Raw genomic sequence first — 16943 nt, forward strand, 5'->3', positions numbered from 1 at the left:
TCTCGATTGTAAAATTAACAGCAGGGACAAATCTGGACCCATTTATAAGTCAGAGAGCGGAATTATCTAAATGATCTCACAAATCTGACCAAATATATGAGCCTGTATTCTCATTTACGACATCATATCATACTTGGCAATGAAGCAAAATTGTAAGACAGATGAGTAAAACTTTTTTCTTTCCAATCAATAATTGTAAAAATGTTCTTCTAAATACCCACCAGCTGAATGTTGGACCAATTTAAAAAGAAGACTTTCTAAAATCCACAATAATGTCTTCTGTTTTTGTGACATTTAAATGTAAAAGGGTTATCGACCGCTTGCTAAGAACACTAATTATCTTCACAAACTGTGATTCTCTGAAGTAGTCTACTTTCAGTGGTGGGTGTTAAAGTCTAGTTTAGAATGAGAACACAAGTTTCCCAGCAAGTAAATGTGGCTGCAAAGTGCTAAAAGCTGAGGAAAAGTCAATAAATGGAAGGCTGGCAGGATGCTCGAGGCTGTCCAGATGTCTGGATCAGAGAGCAGAGTCAAAGTGGTGTCTTCTGTTTCTCAGGAAGCGACGGGTCAGTGAGGACGGTTTTATTGTCTTATGGCACTAAATAACCATAAAAAACCATATCTTTAGAGGGGTTAAAAGGGTTGTTTATCAATGCCAGTGACTCAGCAGATACTCCAAATCCACTAAATTTGAAAAATGCTCACTAAAGCAAGAAAACGACATAAAGCCTAAAATTCCTTATTCATGTAAAAAGGCTGTACCGTTTGCAAATAGGATTCCATCCCTAGAGGAAATCGCTGCATTTTTAGTGAAATTTATTGCATTTTCAGCGATGAAAAGTGTCCCAGGAAGCCAAATTATAATGAGGCAATTAAATTATTTTACCACGGCTGCAAATATTTTCAAGTTCTTTAAAAAAAAAAAAAAAAAAAAGGAATAGGAGACCAGACATGAAAGGAATACTTGTTAAATGAAAGGTTTTGCAGCGAGCCTGTGCAAGATCTCGTGCCTCTTTCTGCACAGATAAGATCAGCATGGCCTGACATGGAAAAAAAAAAAAAAAGAATTTCAGCCAGAGCTTTCTTTTCAGTCGAAGAGATATATCGCTGTTATGGTTGAGTTGAGACAAACTGATGTCCTGATCTAGGTAACCCGAAGTAAAATGGATCTTCTGGTGTCAACAGGTGAAGACAACGTTTGGTTATATAACTACTTTAAGGTCGAGAAAGAAGTCCACAGCCTTATGCATTTCAGTAGTGAAGCGCCGCAGATAAACAAACCTCTCCTCTGTTGTCACAGGCTGACAAGACAGTTTTTTTCTTGTTACTTGTTAAGAGACATCAGAACACGCCTGAACTTACAATAGACACTATCTGGAGGCCCAGCATGGATTTATTCAATCAATGTCCACCCACATACGTCTACTAATCACCAATTAACCTTGTGTTTGTGATGGTTTGGGATTCAAGAATCAAAATAACCATTATTAGGAGTTTGAACCTCTCAGATACAATCTCAAATTAGGTTACTTCAACTGTGTGTGTGTGTGTGAGTTTGAAAGTGTTGTTGCTGAATCTCAGCAGCCGGAGAGCTCTGGGATTTGGAACAACTTCAGTTGAATGAAGCAACTCTTTGTCTGAGCAGATTCACTCGTCCTGTTTCTCCTTCACACACAGAAGGCTCAGCTTGTTAAGGAAAGATACTGTATATGAAATAATCTCCTAAAGCAGTCAGTACAGTATGTGGGTCCAAATCAAACCCAAAGACTGACATTGTTGCTTGTTTTTTACTCCTTAAAAGCAGAACTTTTTGTTTCTGAGAATCAATCTGAAGATATGCTTGATTGACAGAGTACAGCAGACTTTTATATAACCGAGATGTTTTTCCCATTTGTACCTTTTAAACCTTTATTCAAAGCAACTTTTGATGACTAACAACAGTAGGAAAAAAAGACCTAAGTAGATAAAACCTCTTGCATCTATATCTGCTGCATCTACCTGCTCCCATCAACTCCCCTATTAATATTTGAGTAAGGTTCTTACATAAGTGCTTTCTGAGGTTATGGCAGGAGATGTTTTACATCCCCATGCTGTGTTTTCTTGAAAATGCCACAAGGTTGATGGATTCTGAGTCAGACATGAGGTGACTTTAAAAAAAATAAAAAAATACAGAGATGTTTGGCACCAACGCGGATGTTCCTCCTGTGAGACGAGTTCCGGCCAAATAATTTCCACTAATGGAGATGACTCCCACTCAGAGCTCAGCTAATGTCTGATTCTGCTTTTGCCAAACTGTGGGTGGTAGAACCTGATTAGAATGAGCCGAACTGAGTTAGCTGCCTGAGTTTCAGGAGATGTGAGACGAAGAAAATTGGTTGATATACGAGCAGACTTAAAGCTGCGGGACTTTTGTCTCCCCCTTCAGGCAGTGAGAGTAACTACAACAACACTGTCGACATGGGCTTACGTCATAGGCTCCACTGTAGCCTACTCCCTTCCTACTTTGCAGCTGTAAAACGGTGGATAAATTGTTTTGAGCGTGACACAACCCCCGCGAAATGACTTTCACTATCAGAATTTGATCCATTCAGTCCAATAACATTTGGAAAGTCTAGAAGAGCCGCACGCTAAATTAATTTTATTCCCATTCAAGTTAGCAGAGAGCTAACCAGAAGTTAGCAACTTGGCCAGCAGAAGTCTCTGTATGCATTCATGCGACCAGCGCTGTTTTAATTAGTGTATAATTACCTGAAATAAGAATCGTTGTGTTTTTAGGGAGTAGGTCCCCTTCCACGGAGGCTGCCATGTTGCACTGCCATGTTTCTACAGTAGCCCAGAATGGACAAACCAAACACGGGCTCTACAGAGGGCATTACGTGTTTTTCGCAAGTTTAACAGCCACTATAGGTTCTCCTACATGCTTGGAAGGGGAGGATGATGAGGAGGGGTATTCAGCTGGTTGCAATCTGCAACCTCACTGCCAGATGCTGCTAAATCTTACACACTGAACCTCTGTATACTGTGAAATACAGAGAGATTTATATCGCAGCGATAGGCTTAATCATCATTGTGTGAGCTCATTTGGCAAGGGCTTGAATGTAACGGACCTTCATTCATGTGTAAAAGTTCTGCACTGCAGGTTTAAATGTGATGTGTCTTTTACAATGATTCCCAACCACGGCTATAATGTAGGGGCAACTTCTGCAGTTGACAGGGGGCACACGGAAACACTGTAGAGTAGCTCAACCAACTTGAAAATAGAGTATTATGTATTGACTAGAAAAAAATATCCATTCATTAGTCAGCTGTAACGCTACAGTATGAGTTGTGATTGCAAGCGAGTGAAAACTAATTAACAGGTGAGAGCAGAGAAGTGAAATAATTAGCTCCAAGTAATGGATAGATGGTTAAAATAGATAACTAAACGTAAGTGGTTGAAATAATAAGCTAAAAGTAACGGATAAATGGTAATGGTAATGGTAAATAGACAGTTTAATTGAAAGATAAACAGTTGAAATAGTTAGATAAAGGTAATAAATAATTGAAATAGCTGAAATGTGTCAGATAAATAAACATCCAGCTTCTGTTAGTCCAAGTTGAATGCAAACTTGACCAATCCAACCAAAACACTGACATTTCAATTGTATGAAAACATTATTGTTTTATATAATTAATAGTGCTAAATAACATCTGATTTAAAGCCAATTGTGAGAGTGAACACATTTCCACAGAGTGAACACCACTGACTAAAAAAGTATGGGACTACTGGTGTTTTACACAGTTTCCACATATTTTACAAGAACTACATTTCAATTCTTTCATTTCCGTTACCAATAACTTTCTGCTCTTTCTTGCTAATTAGATACTTTCAGGTCTTCTTCTGGCTTTAAACTTTTGTAATCAGCAGATTTGTTTTTTATTATTGTCTCAAAAAGGCACCTACGTCAACCAGCAGCCGAGGCTGACATTAACAAGCTTTTTAACAATTCATATGTTTATGATTGAATCCCACCTGACATTTCCAAACTTTTTAAAGAGACACGTTCAACGCCCCTGTGATTAAAAGTATCCTGGAGCGAAATGCAGACGGCCTTGCTGGCCTCACGAATGACGCAGCGTTTTAAAAACCCCTGCGGATGACAGCAGGAGGCACAAAGAAAAACACAATCCACTCCTCAGGAGATAAAGACGATCACAAAAAGATACATAACTCAACTTTGAGACAGCTGTTTTCTAGCCCTGTGCATGGCAGCGGTCCAAGTTTTCCGGGCTTTCAATTCATAATTTATATCCCTTCAATTTGTATCCTTGCTAAATTAGTTGGCATTAAACCAAATGAGAGCACAGAGGCAGGAAGGGTTAGATCAGGGTAAATGTGATGTGAGGCAGATTGGCTGAGTTTAATAAAGGAGTTTGACCAATTAGTTTTCAAGCTTTCTGAGGATTAAACCAATTTTTTAAAAATCCATCTTTAAGCTCAGTTGCCGTGCAATCTCATATATGGTAAATATTCACACACATACAAAGACGCACACATACGGCGATGGTACAAGGGCTACTGTTCTGTACCTGCTGTGAGATGGCGTATCCAATGACAGTGTCTCCCTGAGGGACGTTCCAGGTCACCATGGCCGAATGCGCCCTCAGTTGGGTCACCGATACGTTCACTGGGGCGGCTGGCACAGCTGTTAAAACACAAACACACACACACACACATATATCACTTGTTAGGGACAGTCAATGACCAACAAACACTTTTTGCACGTCTGGTTTGCAGAGCATAACTGCTCTGCTGCAGTAAAGAAAAAGTATTTCAAAGGGAGATGCTAATTTGATTGAATTTCGGACATGTAGACTGTGGTCAAAAGTATGTGGACACCCAAACATTATTTCCTACCACAGTTGGGATCCTGGCTGCAGGGATTTGCTCCCATTCAGACCCATTAAAATGGTGCAAAAACCATGAACCCCCCTTAATTTATACCTTAAAATGCCTTCATTTTTAAGGGGAAACTCAGGGGTGGTTTTCATGAGTTTTGGCCCATTTTTAACAGTTGTTTTACACCTCAAGAACAAATTACTGCTCACTTCAAGTGGCCAGACAGTAAAAAGGACAAGAAGAAACATTGCCCTAATTTAATGATTTACTTTAGATTAAAGGACTAGTTCGACAGGTTTGGGAAAAGTGCTTATTCACTTTCTTGGCAAGATTAACGGATGTGGGGGATTTAGGAGGGAGCAGCCACGTCCATGGTGATGACAAGACTTCAGCACATCGCTTCACCCAAGAAACAGTCTGGCAAATATCTCCAGTAAAACCATAACTTGATGTTTTTTTACTTTGTTTTTTGTTGAGATAAACAATTAAGATATAAAGTGTCAATTAATGATCTTTAGAGGTGCTGATCTTTCCACTTGTTCCCAGTCTTTGTGCTAAGCTAAGCTACCTGGCTACTGTCAGCATCCACATCCAGTATTTACCATACAATGGTGGAGGAGTATCAATCTTCTCATCTGACTTACAGCAAGAAAGCGAAGCGTTATAAATGTTAAACTACTCCTTCAATAGTGGATTTTTTCTGCATCTGAGTGAGGAAAAACTTGACCAGAGCTGGTGTTTTCTTGGCAATATACAAATCTCCTCCAGTCCTCCTAGTTGGACGTCCTGAACGCATAAACAAGCAGCCACACAGATACTCCATCATGTCCACATGTGTTCTTATCAGTGCGAGTTTCCATAAACTTGTCCTTGAGGAAGACACCGGCGATGATGACGCTACATTTCCTCTGTCGCTGTCAGTCGTTTTGGATTAAAGTGTCGGTTAAATGGCTCAAATGTAAATGTATGATCATGTTCGAGAGAAGAGAAACACACACACACACACACACTCACACATACTGTACTTACACACTTCAAGGCTGATATTAATGATTCTCTGGAGGCAGGTTAAAAGTGATGGGAAATGTAAAGTGTTCTCTAAGAGAGTGTGAGATTTTTTTATATCAGTAAATCATCAGTAAAAGCTGCAACCTTCACTTAGAAAGAGGGAAAGAGAAGGTAAATAAGAGAGAAAACTGATATTTGTTTTTCTGTGAGGAAAACAGCAGGAACATTAAGGAAGGAAGGACGGAAAGACTGGAAAAGGGAAGGCAGGAAGTGAGGAAGAAAAGAAAGAAATGAAGAAAGAAACAATAAAGAAACAAACAAAGGAACAAAGAAACAAAGAAAGAGGTGATTTGATATAAAAACAAAACAAGACATAAAAAACGAGCAAAAAAACAAAAAGGGACAGAAAGCTGTAAGAACGACAGAGAAAAAGAAAGACAAAACTGGTCGGAAAGACAGAAAAAAAGACAAAAAGAGACTGAAAGAAGGACAAAATAAGAGAAAGGAAAACATTTAAAAAATACAAAAAGAGAGACAAAGACATAATGATAGATGAAATGAGACAGAAAAAAGACAAAAATTGACTGAAAGACAAACAAAAAGGAAGAAAAACATGATGAAAGACAAAACAAGGAAGAAAGAAAGAAAGACGAGAAGTACCAAAAAAAATAGAAAGCCAAAGAAAGACATAAATAAAGAAAAGAAAGACAGAAAGAAAGACAAAAAACAAAAACAACAAAGGGACAGGAAGATGTAAGAAAGACAAGAAGAAAGAAAGAAAGAAAGAAAGACAACAAAATACAAGGAAAAAGAAAGAAAAAGACAGAAAATGAGACAGAAAAAAAAGACAAAACAAGAAAGAACAACAAAAAGTGCCTGAAAGAGAAAAAAAGAGACAAAGTAATCTTAAAAAGTGACAGAAGAAAGAGAAAGGAAGGAAGAAAGGAAGAAAGAGATGAGCAGGCATCCTTCCATGACTTCACTCCTGGTGATGATATAACATTAATGGAATCAATAACTGGATTTTTACTGCGAGTCAGAGTATATTGATGAGTTCAGTTCATCCACTTCAACTTCTTCTTCTTTAGTGCAGGACAAGAATAGCACTCCCACATTTCTCATCAATTTCTCTGACTGCAGAGAGCAATTAATACCTGACACTGCTGGATGTGTGTGTGTGTGTCCTTCTGTGAGCGTTTGTGTGTGGTTTAAAAAAAAAAAAAAAACACCATCAGAAGGAAAAAATGCCAATTAGGGCATAAAGACTGAATTCTCCACACTTTTTGTTGAAAAAAATAAATTATAATGATGCTATAATGAGCAATTGTGCATATTTTTTTTTCCTTTTTTTTGCCATATTTATGTTAATAGTGATACTTCAGGCCTCTGGATGGGCGTTTCCCGTGGCAGCAGGGTGAGGCAGGCGTTGCTAGGGGAGATGAGCTGTCAACTTCCGTCTGAAGCACGTTATAGCAGGCTATAAAAATACTGATGCACTGCTGGTTTTTCCCCCTTTTAAACACTTGAATTTCAACCTTTTATCCATCACTTTTAACTAATTTCAGCTACTTCTTCTTAGCTATTTCAACCATTAATCTGATACATTTCCTCATCTAATATATTTCAACCATTTATCCATTAAATTTAGCTAATCGTTAATCAGCACATAGTTTGGATGTAAAGTCATAACTAAAGCAAGCGGCCAATCAACGATCAAAGATTCCATCGTCATGGTTACTGCGCGTTAGCTTTCTGGCTGGCATGAGCTACTTGGCATCGTAGCACATCGTAGTCAGCTAGATCGATACTGAAATATAATATCAATAAATTACTACTGGATTCATGTGTTGCAAAATGTCAGCAATTAATGAAGAAATGATGCTGTGCGGCAGAAAAACTGCTGGTTACTATCAGTGAGTATAATTCTGTGACATTTTATGATTTTCACCTACCCGACGGGCATGTGTAATGTAAGTAAATCACAATTTGGTAATAATTGCTTTTATAACTAGGCTAAGTTTGAATTTACACAGACTTGGTGCAACAGGCTGCTGGGTGTTCCAGCTGACTTAATATGTGGATATTTTTTCTAATCAAAATGTAATTTCTATTTTTCCAGATGAATTGTGCTCCTCTACAGTCTGTCAATGTTCCCCCAGAAGTACCGCTGCAGTACGAGTAGCCCTGACCGGGAATCACTCCTTTATAACATTCAGCTAATTGTAATGACTGTTCATTTGTATTCCACATGGAGAAATGGAGGCTAGTTAGCTGAGCTTGCTTCTTTCTGACAATTACAATTATGAGCAGATAAGACATGAGTCAAGGATATATACAGTATATACAAACGTCTTAGCAAAAACACATTTTAAACCATTTTATTCAAACGTATTTGTCTTCAGCTGCCACAGCTTCATAGTGTTGTTTTTTCTGGTTTGATACTCTATTGATTGTCTGTACATCTGAATCCAACGCCTCCTTGTTGGAGCAGTGACAACCAACACAAAAATGACAGCAGCATCACCTCTGCTTCACTGTAAAAACAAAGAACACAGCAGCTCATTCCCAGGCTGCTGGAGGCAGCAGCACTGACACCAACTCTCCAAATATTGTGTGGCAGATTAAAAAAAAAATCAGCCTCAACCAAAAGCATCCAGTCAGGCTCAGTGGAGTATGACCATGAATGTCAAGTACTATCTCAGGCTAACAGCTCATTATGCAAGCCAGCCTCCCTCTGCTCCCTGCAGCACACGCTGCCCAGCCTGCCAAAACTGCTTCAGAATCATTAAAGGAGAAAATACAAAAGGATTATCAATCTATGGGAGTGAGTGCATACAGTTGCTTCAATCTGCCTTGTCTGCTTCAGTTAGTGATTTCCTACATTTCCCAGAATCCCACCTGACAGCTCACAGGGGAGGATTATAAACCTGTTGCATCAACCATGTGTAGGAGGAGTGAATTAAAGCATAGCAAGAACAAGGAAGTGGGAGTTTTTTCCAGTTGAGAAAAGGCAACATTTGTGTCGAACAAACCTTTGTCCCGTGGCTCGAAAGCATTCTGGTCTATTAGCAACTGTGCTCTTGTTCTTTGATTCTGAGAAATTAACTTAACACAACCTGATGTTTATGGATGATGTTTTCCATTTCTGAACCATTTTCTGTGATTAATCATGGCACTACATGGACATACAGCCACCGAAATGCTGCTGTAACAGCTTCCCTCTATGGGAAGACTATTCTGCAAGATTTTGCAAACTTGGCTGCCTTCAGGCGAATTTTAGAGGCTTATAATGTCAATGGAAAGATGCGAGTGGACTCAAGCAGATGCAAACTTGCTCTGTGTGGTGCAGACTGAAGTAAATATGCAACCATGCGAGCTGAAAATGCACTCTTTTGGTTTTCTGAACTTCTACAGAGAGATGTGGACTTCCAGATGAGTGCTGACATCAGTCAAATCACACACACGCGATGCATTGGTTGCTAGCCAACTACGGCTAACATCTTTACAATCTGAAGGGTATTTGGCTGTTTAGGGCTAATAAACACAGACTGCACTAACAGTCCAAAGGTCGAATTCACGCAAATAAGGCAGCATTCAGACCAAATTTAACCACCTGTTGTGATTTCATCTGGCAAGGCGCTACAGTGACCAGATAGTAGATTTCTTTGTAAGATGAACAGTGTATTTCTACAGTTTATTCAGTTCAAACAACTTTATTTTCCTGTTAGAAACTTCTTTTGTGAAGTGAGTACCAGTGCACACAACCAAACAAGCGAATCAGTCATAAAAACAGATAAAAGCAGCATAAATAAGTCCAGTTAAGGGACAGTATTTGAATGGCTCTCATGATTAAAAGATGTGTTCAAATCTGAAAGGTCATAAAGTTATTTCATACTTTCCCTTTACTGTGCTATAGACAGTCTAGTTACCCAGCTAGACCCAGTTTAGGAGCTCAGAAGGCAGATGGAGGCTGGGATGAAACTTGCTGTGGTCTGTGATCATCACAGCGAAAGATAAAATTATTGATAACTTCCCAGAGTTTAAAAATCTTGCATCATTATTATAAACCACTGTGCAGTGTTTTGACACTTGGATCTGTCACTGAAACTGGACTTTCTGGATCCTTTAACGAAGCTTTTTTTTTAAACACAAGGGGCTTCCAGTATTACAAGGCGAAACTTTGCTTTACATTCTGTCAAAAAACACACTTTTAGTGAGGTTGACAATTAGGCCTGATGTTCTAGTTCATCCCAGTTGTGTCAGGGTTCTGCAGGCCGGTTTTCTCTATGGACTGCTGTGTGCATGGGGGCATGTCATTCTGAAACAGGAAACTGTTGCCATTATCCTCACATGGATGTCCACATACTTTTGTCCATATAGTGTATTTGGACATGATATCAAATTGTTGTTTGGCCACCTTATATACAGGAATGAGTAAAATGCATTAACAAAGGTGTACATATAATAAAAACACACCACCTCCACACACACACACAGACACACACACACACACACACACACACACACACACACACACACACACACACTCCACAGAGAAAAGCTCATTCAAAACCATGTCTGTTCCCTTGTCTGTGCCAATGACAGCAACCCCCCCTCAACTACCATCACGTTACGGCAGCTAAATCCCAACCGCTTTCATCTGCCAGGGCAGCGATGGAGTGCACGCACAGTGAATATACTTCTGCAATTACATTATATACACCAGGAGAGAAGATGAGAAGAGAGGCTTAGATAGAGTCAGAAAGACAGAGGAAAAGAGGTGGAGATGTGAGAGGAAAAACAGTGGAGAGAGAGAGGGCGACACAGACGAGGGTAGAGATAGAGGAGGATGAAAGACGACAGGAATATGGTAGAGTGAGGGATGAATGAGTCAGAGGGGGGAAAAAAAGAAGAGACCGAGGAAGGGGAGCAATTATCTCGGGCAGATATCAAGAAAGGGCGAGGGAATTTTCAATATTGTGGTTTTGAGAGAAAAGACGAACGAAGGGCAAAGTGAGATGGATGGATGGATGGATGGATGGATGGAGGGGGAGAGAGGGAGAGAAAAAATGATCAATGATGGATGGAGTGGTAAAGAAGCGAGCGATGGAGAGAGGGTGGAGGGAAAACAGCGAGTAGGAGGAGAAGTAAAATGTGGGATATTGATTAAATGATGAAATATAGCAGTTCAGGTGGATGTTAAAGCATACACACACACACACACACACACACACACACACACACACACACACACACACGCACACACACACACACGCACACACACACCGTCCTCGCATGTCCTTGTTTGTCCTTCACGTTTCAGGCTGGTTTGTGCAAATGATACATTTATGCTCATTCATAATTCCCATCCAAAAAAACAAAACAGACCATAATAGGACTGTAATACCTAATGTATCACATTACAATAAGTTCAATAACTCATCAAGGGTTTATTTCACATTAAAGTTAGATGAAAGTTATAATTTTAATTAAATCAAACCATTTTGTGAGACTATTAATGGTCTGCATTTGCTGCAATTGTGAGTTAATGCATTTATAATCTGTAATTATAATTATCTAGTGGGTTTTATTAGTAGTGGTGAAGTCCGCCATTCCTGTTCAGATTGCCCACCTGCGCACAAGAGATTCACAAGATAAGATGCTGCATGTAATTCAACGTTACTATTTTTATTTTCACATTGATATCAGCCTTTTTGTTTATCGCTCACACTCCGAAAGCCGTATCACAGCTGTATTAAGTTACCGCTGCTGCAAACCAAACATTTAAAACCGCCGCTGTTTCATATTAAAAATATTTAACAGCAAAACACAAGGTGGTTTTTATAGTGAAGCAGTCAAAGGAAATCTGATGTATTTGTCACCAATATTAGCACTGCATCAGTCATTTTGGGACATTTCTTTTTAAACAGGATCACTTTTTATTCTTGTGAGGGAGAAACTGGAACAAGAAGGAACAGACACAGTGAGCTGTTAATGCACAAGGCCACAAACTTTACTGTGTCCTGCTGTTGTGTGGAAATCTCCTCATGCAGCACTCAGCATGAAATCAGTTTGCAGTTGTTTAATACATGATGGAAAAGAGGCAGATTATTGGCTGACTTCTCTATTGAAATGTTTTCTGCCCCCAGAATTGTCTGACCTGTAGCATGAAACTACACTTGCTGCTACCAACAGTAACTTCTTGTGTCGCAAAATCAACCAAGACTGAAATCTTAAAGATTATAACTTTAATAACTAATAAATCACTTACTTATATCTAATGAACCAACAGCAACAATCATACAGTAACAAACACAAGAACTACTGTATATTAACCTTTAAACCCATCAGGTCTTGTAGTTTACTGGCATTGAAATTTGCTTCATAGACCTTTTTGTAATTGGTCAAAATCAGCTGAAATCCGCTTACCTCGACTATTTATAAATGTGTGCATATCTGAAGCTTTTTATGCTAGAAAGTTCAGTCAGGAATTATTATTACACAGTTTTCTTCTTTGCTATTGTACTTCATAAACAGTACAAGAATTACAAGAACTATAATAAGAATTCTACAATTAAATAAGCAAAAATAATAAAAATCTATCTCTAATGTATATATGGCTCTAATATAAGGGAATCTGCCAAAGTGGTGAGATAATTTTAAGTGTTTCTGATGTATTCTGTCAAATCAAGTGTAATTTTTATGATGCTAATGGAGTGATTAGTTTTATTCTGTCTTGTTACAAGCTGTCAAGTCCTTTTTCATTTCAAAATCCCTGAAACTAAAGAGCCTGCACTGGGAACAGATGCACTAATCTTGCACCAGTGGCAGAATTTTGAAGGGCGATTATAAATCTAAAACACTAATCATATCCCGATTTAAGCATAAAACCCAAATTATAATATTAGAACGTGAAGGGAACAGCCAGGTTGTGTTCAACTTTTGAGGAATTTGGTCCTCAGAAGTTTAGAAATACGACAGAACACATGCGGTGGTTCTGATCCCTGCTGCTGTAACCTCGCTTTGAACAATGCTCCAATCAGCTGTTATTGTACTACGAGGTGTTCTGGACAAAAGCTTCCATCAAACACAAAGTACTTGTCAAATCCAAGCCTGTTTTCCTCTGCAGCCCCCTAGCAACACTACAATGACTGTGTCTCCACCGGCGACAAAAACAAAAACAAGCCTTATGACAGCCGTTGTTTACATCGGAGTAGAGTAGTTTGTGACGTACGACTCGGCCCCGACAGCTGACGGTAAATCATTGGGAAGTAACAGTTTGCTGATAGACTCAGACAGCCTAATCTGGCTAATGGCTCCCTACCACTTTCTGTAAGGGATGGATGTCTGTGCATTTGTGTGTGTGTGTGTGTGTGTGTGTGTGTGTGTGCTCTTACTGGGGTTGCCGTAGAGACAGTAACAACTTGTGCATGCTGATTAAGATACAGTAGGATTACATAAAGGTAAGACGTGCCATGAGAGATAAGGTTCTGCATCCTGGTGCAACTTTCACTGAGTTGCTAATCATTTCCTGATTAATGACCACATTACGTAACAACATTTCAGAACTGGACCCAAATGTCAGCAATTAGCTGGGAATTTTAATTTGCCCTCAGCCGGTCAGGTTGAGTCACGTCCCTCAAGAACTCATCAGAGCACGCTTGCCGATATGAATTTTTGAGCAGCAGTGATGCTGTGAAACAACTCAGGTTGAAGAAAAGGAGACAATAAAGAGAAACGCAGGAATGATTCGAATCGTCAGGTCGTCGGGGAAAATCTGAGCAAGCAAAGAGAATAAACAACGTCGATCGTCAATGAGAGGAGCAGTGATGTGAAGCAGAAAGAGATCCTTCCCTGCATGAATAAAGAAGCACTTTGCCCTGCTCCTTTTCAATAAAGACCTCCTGTGGCCACGGTTGGTGCATTTTTGTGATCCCTCATGTGCTGCAAATGTTCAGCTCCAGTCTTTGAGCTCCTTTCTTAAAACTGCTTTCGATTTTTTAGGCTGAAAATGAGCAGCTTTTTTTTTTTTATTTTATTTCATTCCCAAGGTTTTCATCTGGGAGCAGTGAGGTGCAACAGAGACGAACACAACTGGAGTCCAACTAGATCTTATTAACTGTCTGAAGCAACTTTGTCTTGCCTCCCAGACATTATTAGTCTTGATCAAAAAAAAGCTTTTGATTATATTTCCAGAGATTATCCATGGTTGGTAATGAAAGCATCTGATTGTCAGATGTCTGTATGTTAAATCAAGCGTGTAAAATTTAAATGGGGTTTCAACAGAGAGTTTTGAGGTGGAGAGAGGAGTGAAGCATGGCTGTCCCCTGAGCGCTGCTCTTTACATTCCAGCAATAAGTTCTTTAATCAAAAGAATTAACACCAACAGCCGGATTACTAGCACATGTGTAGGGTATGCGAACACGGTTACAGCTACTGCTTACGCAGATGACATCACTGTTTTAATAAAACAAAATTTTAAAAATCAAGCTGAGATGGATGTCTTAACATTTGCATCTGTATCAACAAGCATCTGGAGCAAAATTAAATCATGCCAAAATTGAAGGAGTTTGGATTGGAGGAGAGAGTGAGAAACAAAATATTAACATTCAAATCAAACAAGAAATTAAAATACTCAGTCTGACCATCTGTGACGGAGACTGTGGTGAAAGAAATTTGGGGGAAAACAATGTGTGAAATTAAAGATAAAGTGCAGAAATGGGAAAACAAAAATACCAATTACAGATCAAGAATAAATAAAGTCAAAACCTTCATCCTGTCCAGTGTGTCAACTTAATCTGGGGAACAACAGGGGAAGTTACCAAACGAGAGCTATTATATAAAAGCGAGGAACATGGTGGGTTCAGTGCTATAGAGTTTGGTACCAGAGTAATAATAACTTTTGTTAAAAATGTTTCTGGACGTAGTTACCATATTTGCACGAGAAGCTGGAGTTGACCCTAGCACTAGCAGCTAGCTTGGTTAGCACAGTGCATTTACAGCATGGATGTAATAATATGACGCCGATTCAGTCCAATAAGAATTGCTCAGCTGGCACATACATCTAAAAAAGTTTCTAGCTTCCGGGTTTGATTCCGTGTTGTGCGGCCAACTGAATAAACGCAGTGGTGTCTCCCCGCCTACTGGCCCTAGCTATGAGTTGCTGCTTGGCCAATAGACTTTACATTGTGATGACGTCACAGATTTTTAAATTGTTTTTTTCAGCTTGAGGAAAGTTTCAGAAACCTCCATGGATCAAAAATTCAAATTCAAAATGTTACAATTAACTTTCATGAACTGAAAACATACTGTGAAATAGCAGCAGATACTCCTATACTGAATCTGAGGTTACGCCATGTTTATGTTACCTAACTAACGCTGTCGCAGTGGCGGCGACTTGTCAATCACAAGGTAGCCACGCCCTATAGCATAACCTGCTTTATCGTCCAATTTAAATTAAAGAGGACCATCATTTACAAAATGAATATTATGCTGCATTGAAGACTTGGAAGTAGCGATTGAGAACATAAGCTCATTAGGAAATTGTTTACTGAGGTAATAAATCAAGTGAGAAGTAGAGTCATTTTCTCATAGACTTTCATACAATCGGACTTCTTTTTGCAACCAGTGGAGTCGCCCCCCGCTGGCCGTTAGAGAGAATGCAGGTTGACGGCACTTCCACATTGGCTTCACTTTTCAGACCTGGAGCTACCAGCTTGGTATAAACTAATATGAAGATCTTATTACACAGCACCAACATTTACAGATAGATTGGTATATATGGTGGATTAAAAATTTTAAAAATCTCTCAGAGAACATTTGAGACGTTCGATGGCTTATTTCTGTTAACAGACTTCCTGTCAGAGCTGTTGTTTCATGGAGCTCTTATGCAACAACACAAGAATGTCCCATGATTTATTGTAATGATGATGAAACACAGCAACACCTCCTGATGGGCTGTTACAGAGCTCAGGAGGTCTTGGACTGGCTTTTAATTTGAACTATATCTCTGTCATGTATGGTCTGCTGGAAGAAAAGACGTCCTGCTAACAAAAAGAACTGTTCCAACTGATCATCGGTATAGTATATGTGAAACTGTGGAAAACCAGATGTGCCATGGTCATCAAACAGACTGTGATTGACAGCAACACGGTCTTTAAACATGTGCTTGCTGACCTCAGAAGGAGGAGAACTTTGGATAGGGGTCAAAACTCCCTCGGCACGTGCTGGATCTTTGATTTGAGGGACCTACGTGCACTCGATGAGGTGCTTCCAGATCTGAACAGTCACTGAACTCTCTGCACTTTATCACACAGCACTTTATATATATTCCTTGTATGTGATTTGTGTCTCCTGTATGGTTTTTTGGGGGAGGGGGGTTGTAAATTGTGAACTTTGTTCTTTATAGCTTGATAAATTGTATTTGTGGTTTTTTTCGTGGTGAAATTCAATCAAGTAAAATTTTAAAAAGTAGCAGGAATCATGATTAGCTGGAATCTAGTGATGCAGGGAAGCAAATATGATTAAACTGTTACTTTTCTGGAGGGTTGCTGCATATTGATCCTTTGAAATAGGACAGTGTTTATTTTAACACCTTGTTCACACAAGCCTGAGGCTTGCAGGCGTGTTTAGCATTAAGCACGTTACCTACATACTGTCTGATTGTGCTACTATCCTGGTGCACAAAAACATTTCATCACATTGAATGGGGAACTGTTGATCATGAGCATCAGCTTTTCCACAGTTGTTTGAAGTGTTTTTGCATAGTTGAGTTTGAGTCCTGAAGAAATCAAAAGACAGTTGAAGCTTCTTCAGCTTCTCCACGTCGTTCACATTGAATGACAACATGTCGCGTCTCAAATGTTTGAGTCCATTTGTGTTAACAGGGTTATACATCAGACTTGCGATGATGTGAATCATAGCCGGTGTGCTGGCTCACATAGAAAAGGCACAGATGTGTTGACGTACGCCCTTTAATAACTCATGTATCTAATAGTACTGAGCCTTTAAACCAACTAATTCTTCCAAAAAGTGGAAACACCTGCCAGTAGTGTGA

General features: G+C 39.3%; 1 protein-coding gene across 5 annotated transcripts in view; it reads right to left on the reverse strand.

Moving 5' to 3' along the window:
• Nucleotides 1-16943, reverse strand: part of LOC121891991 (fibronectin type III domain-containing protein 4-like) — a 69492-nt gene that overhangs the window by 10971 nt on the left and 41578 nt on the right. For all 5 annotated transcript variants that reach the window (XM_042404718.1, XM_042404716.1, XM_042404720.1 and 2 more), the window contains one exon: nucleotides 4570-4685. In XM_042404718.1, the coding sequence (XP_042260652.1) occupies nucleotides 4570-4685 (116 nt within the window). The remainder of the gene's footprint in view (nucleotides 1-4569; nucleotides 4686-16943) is intronic.

The sequence above is a fragment of the Thunnus maccoyii genome, chromosome 24, assembly GCF_910596095.1.
Source record: "Thunnus maccoyii chromosome 24, fThuMac1.1, whole genome shotgun sequence".
Lineage (NCBI taxonomy): Eukaryota > Metazoa > Chordata > Actinopteri > Scombriformes > Scombridae > Thunnus > Thunnus maccoyii.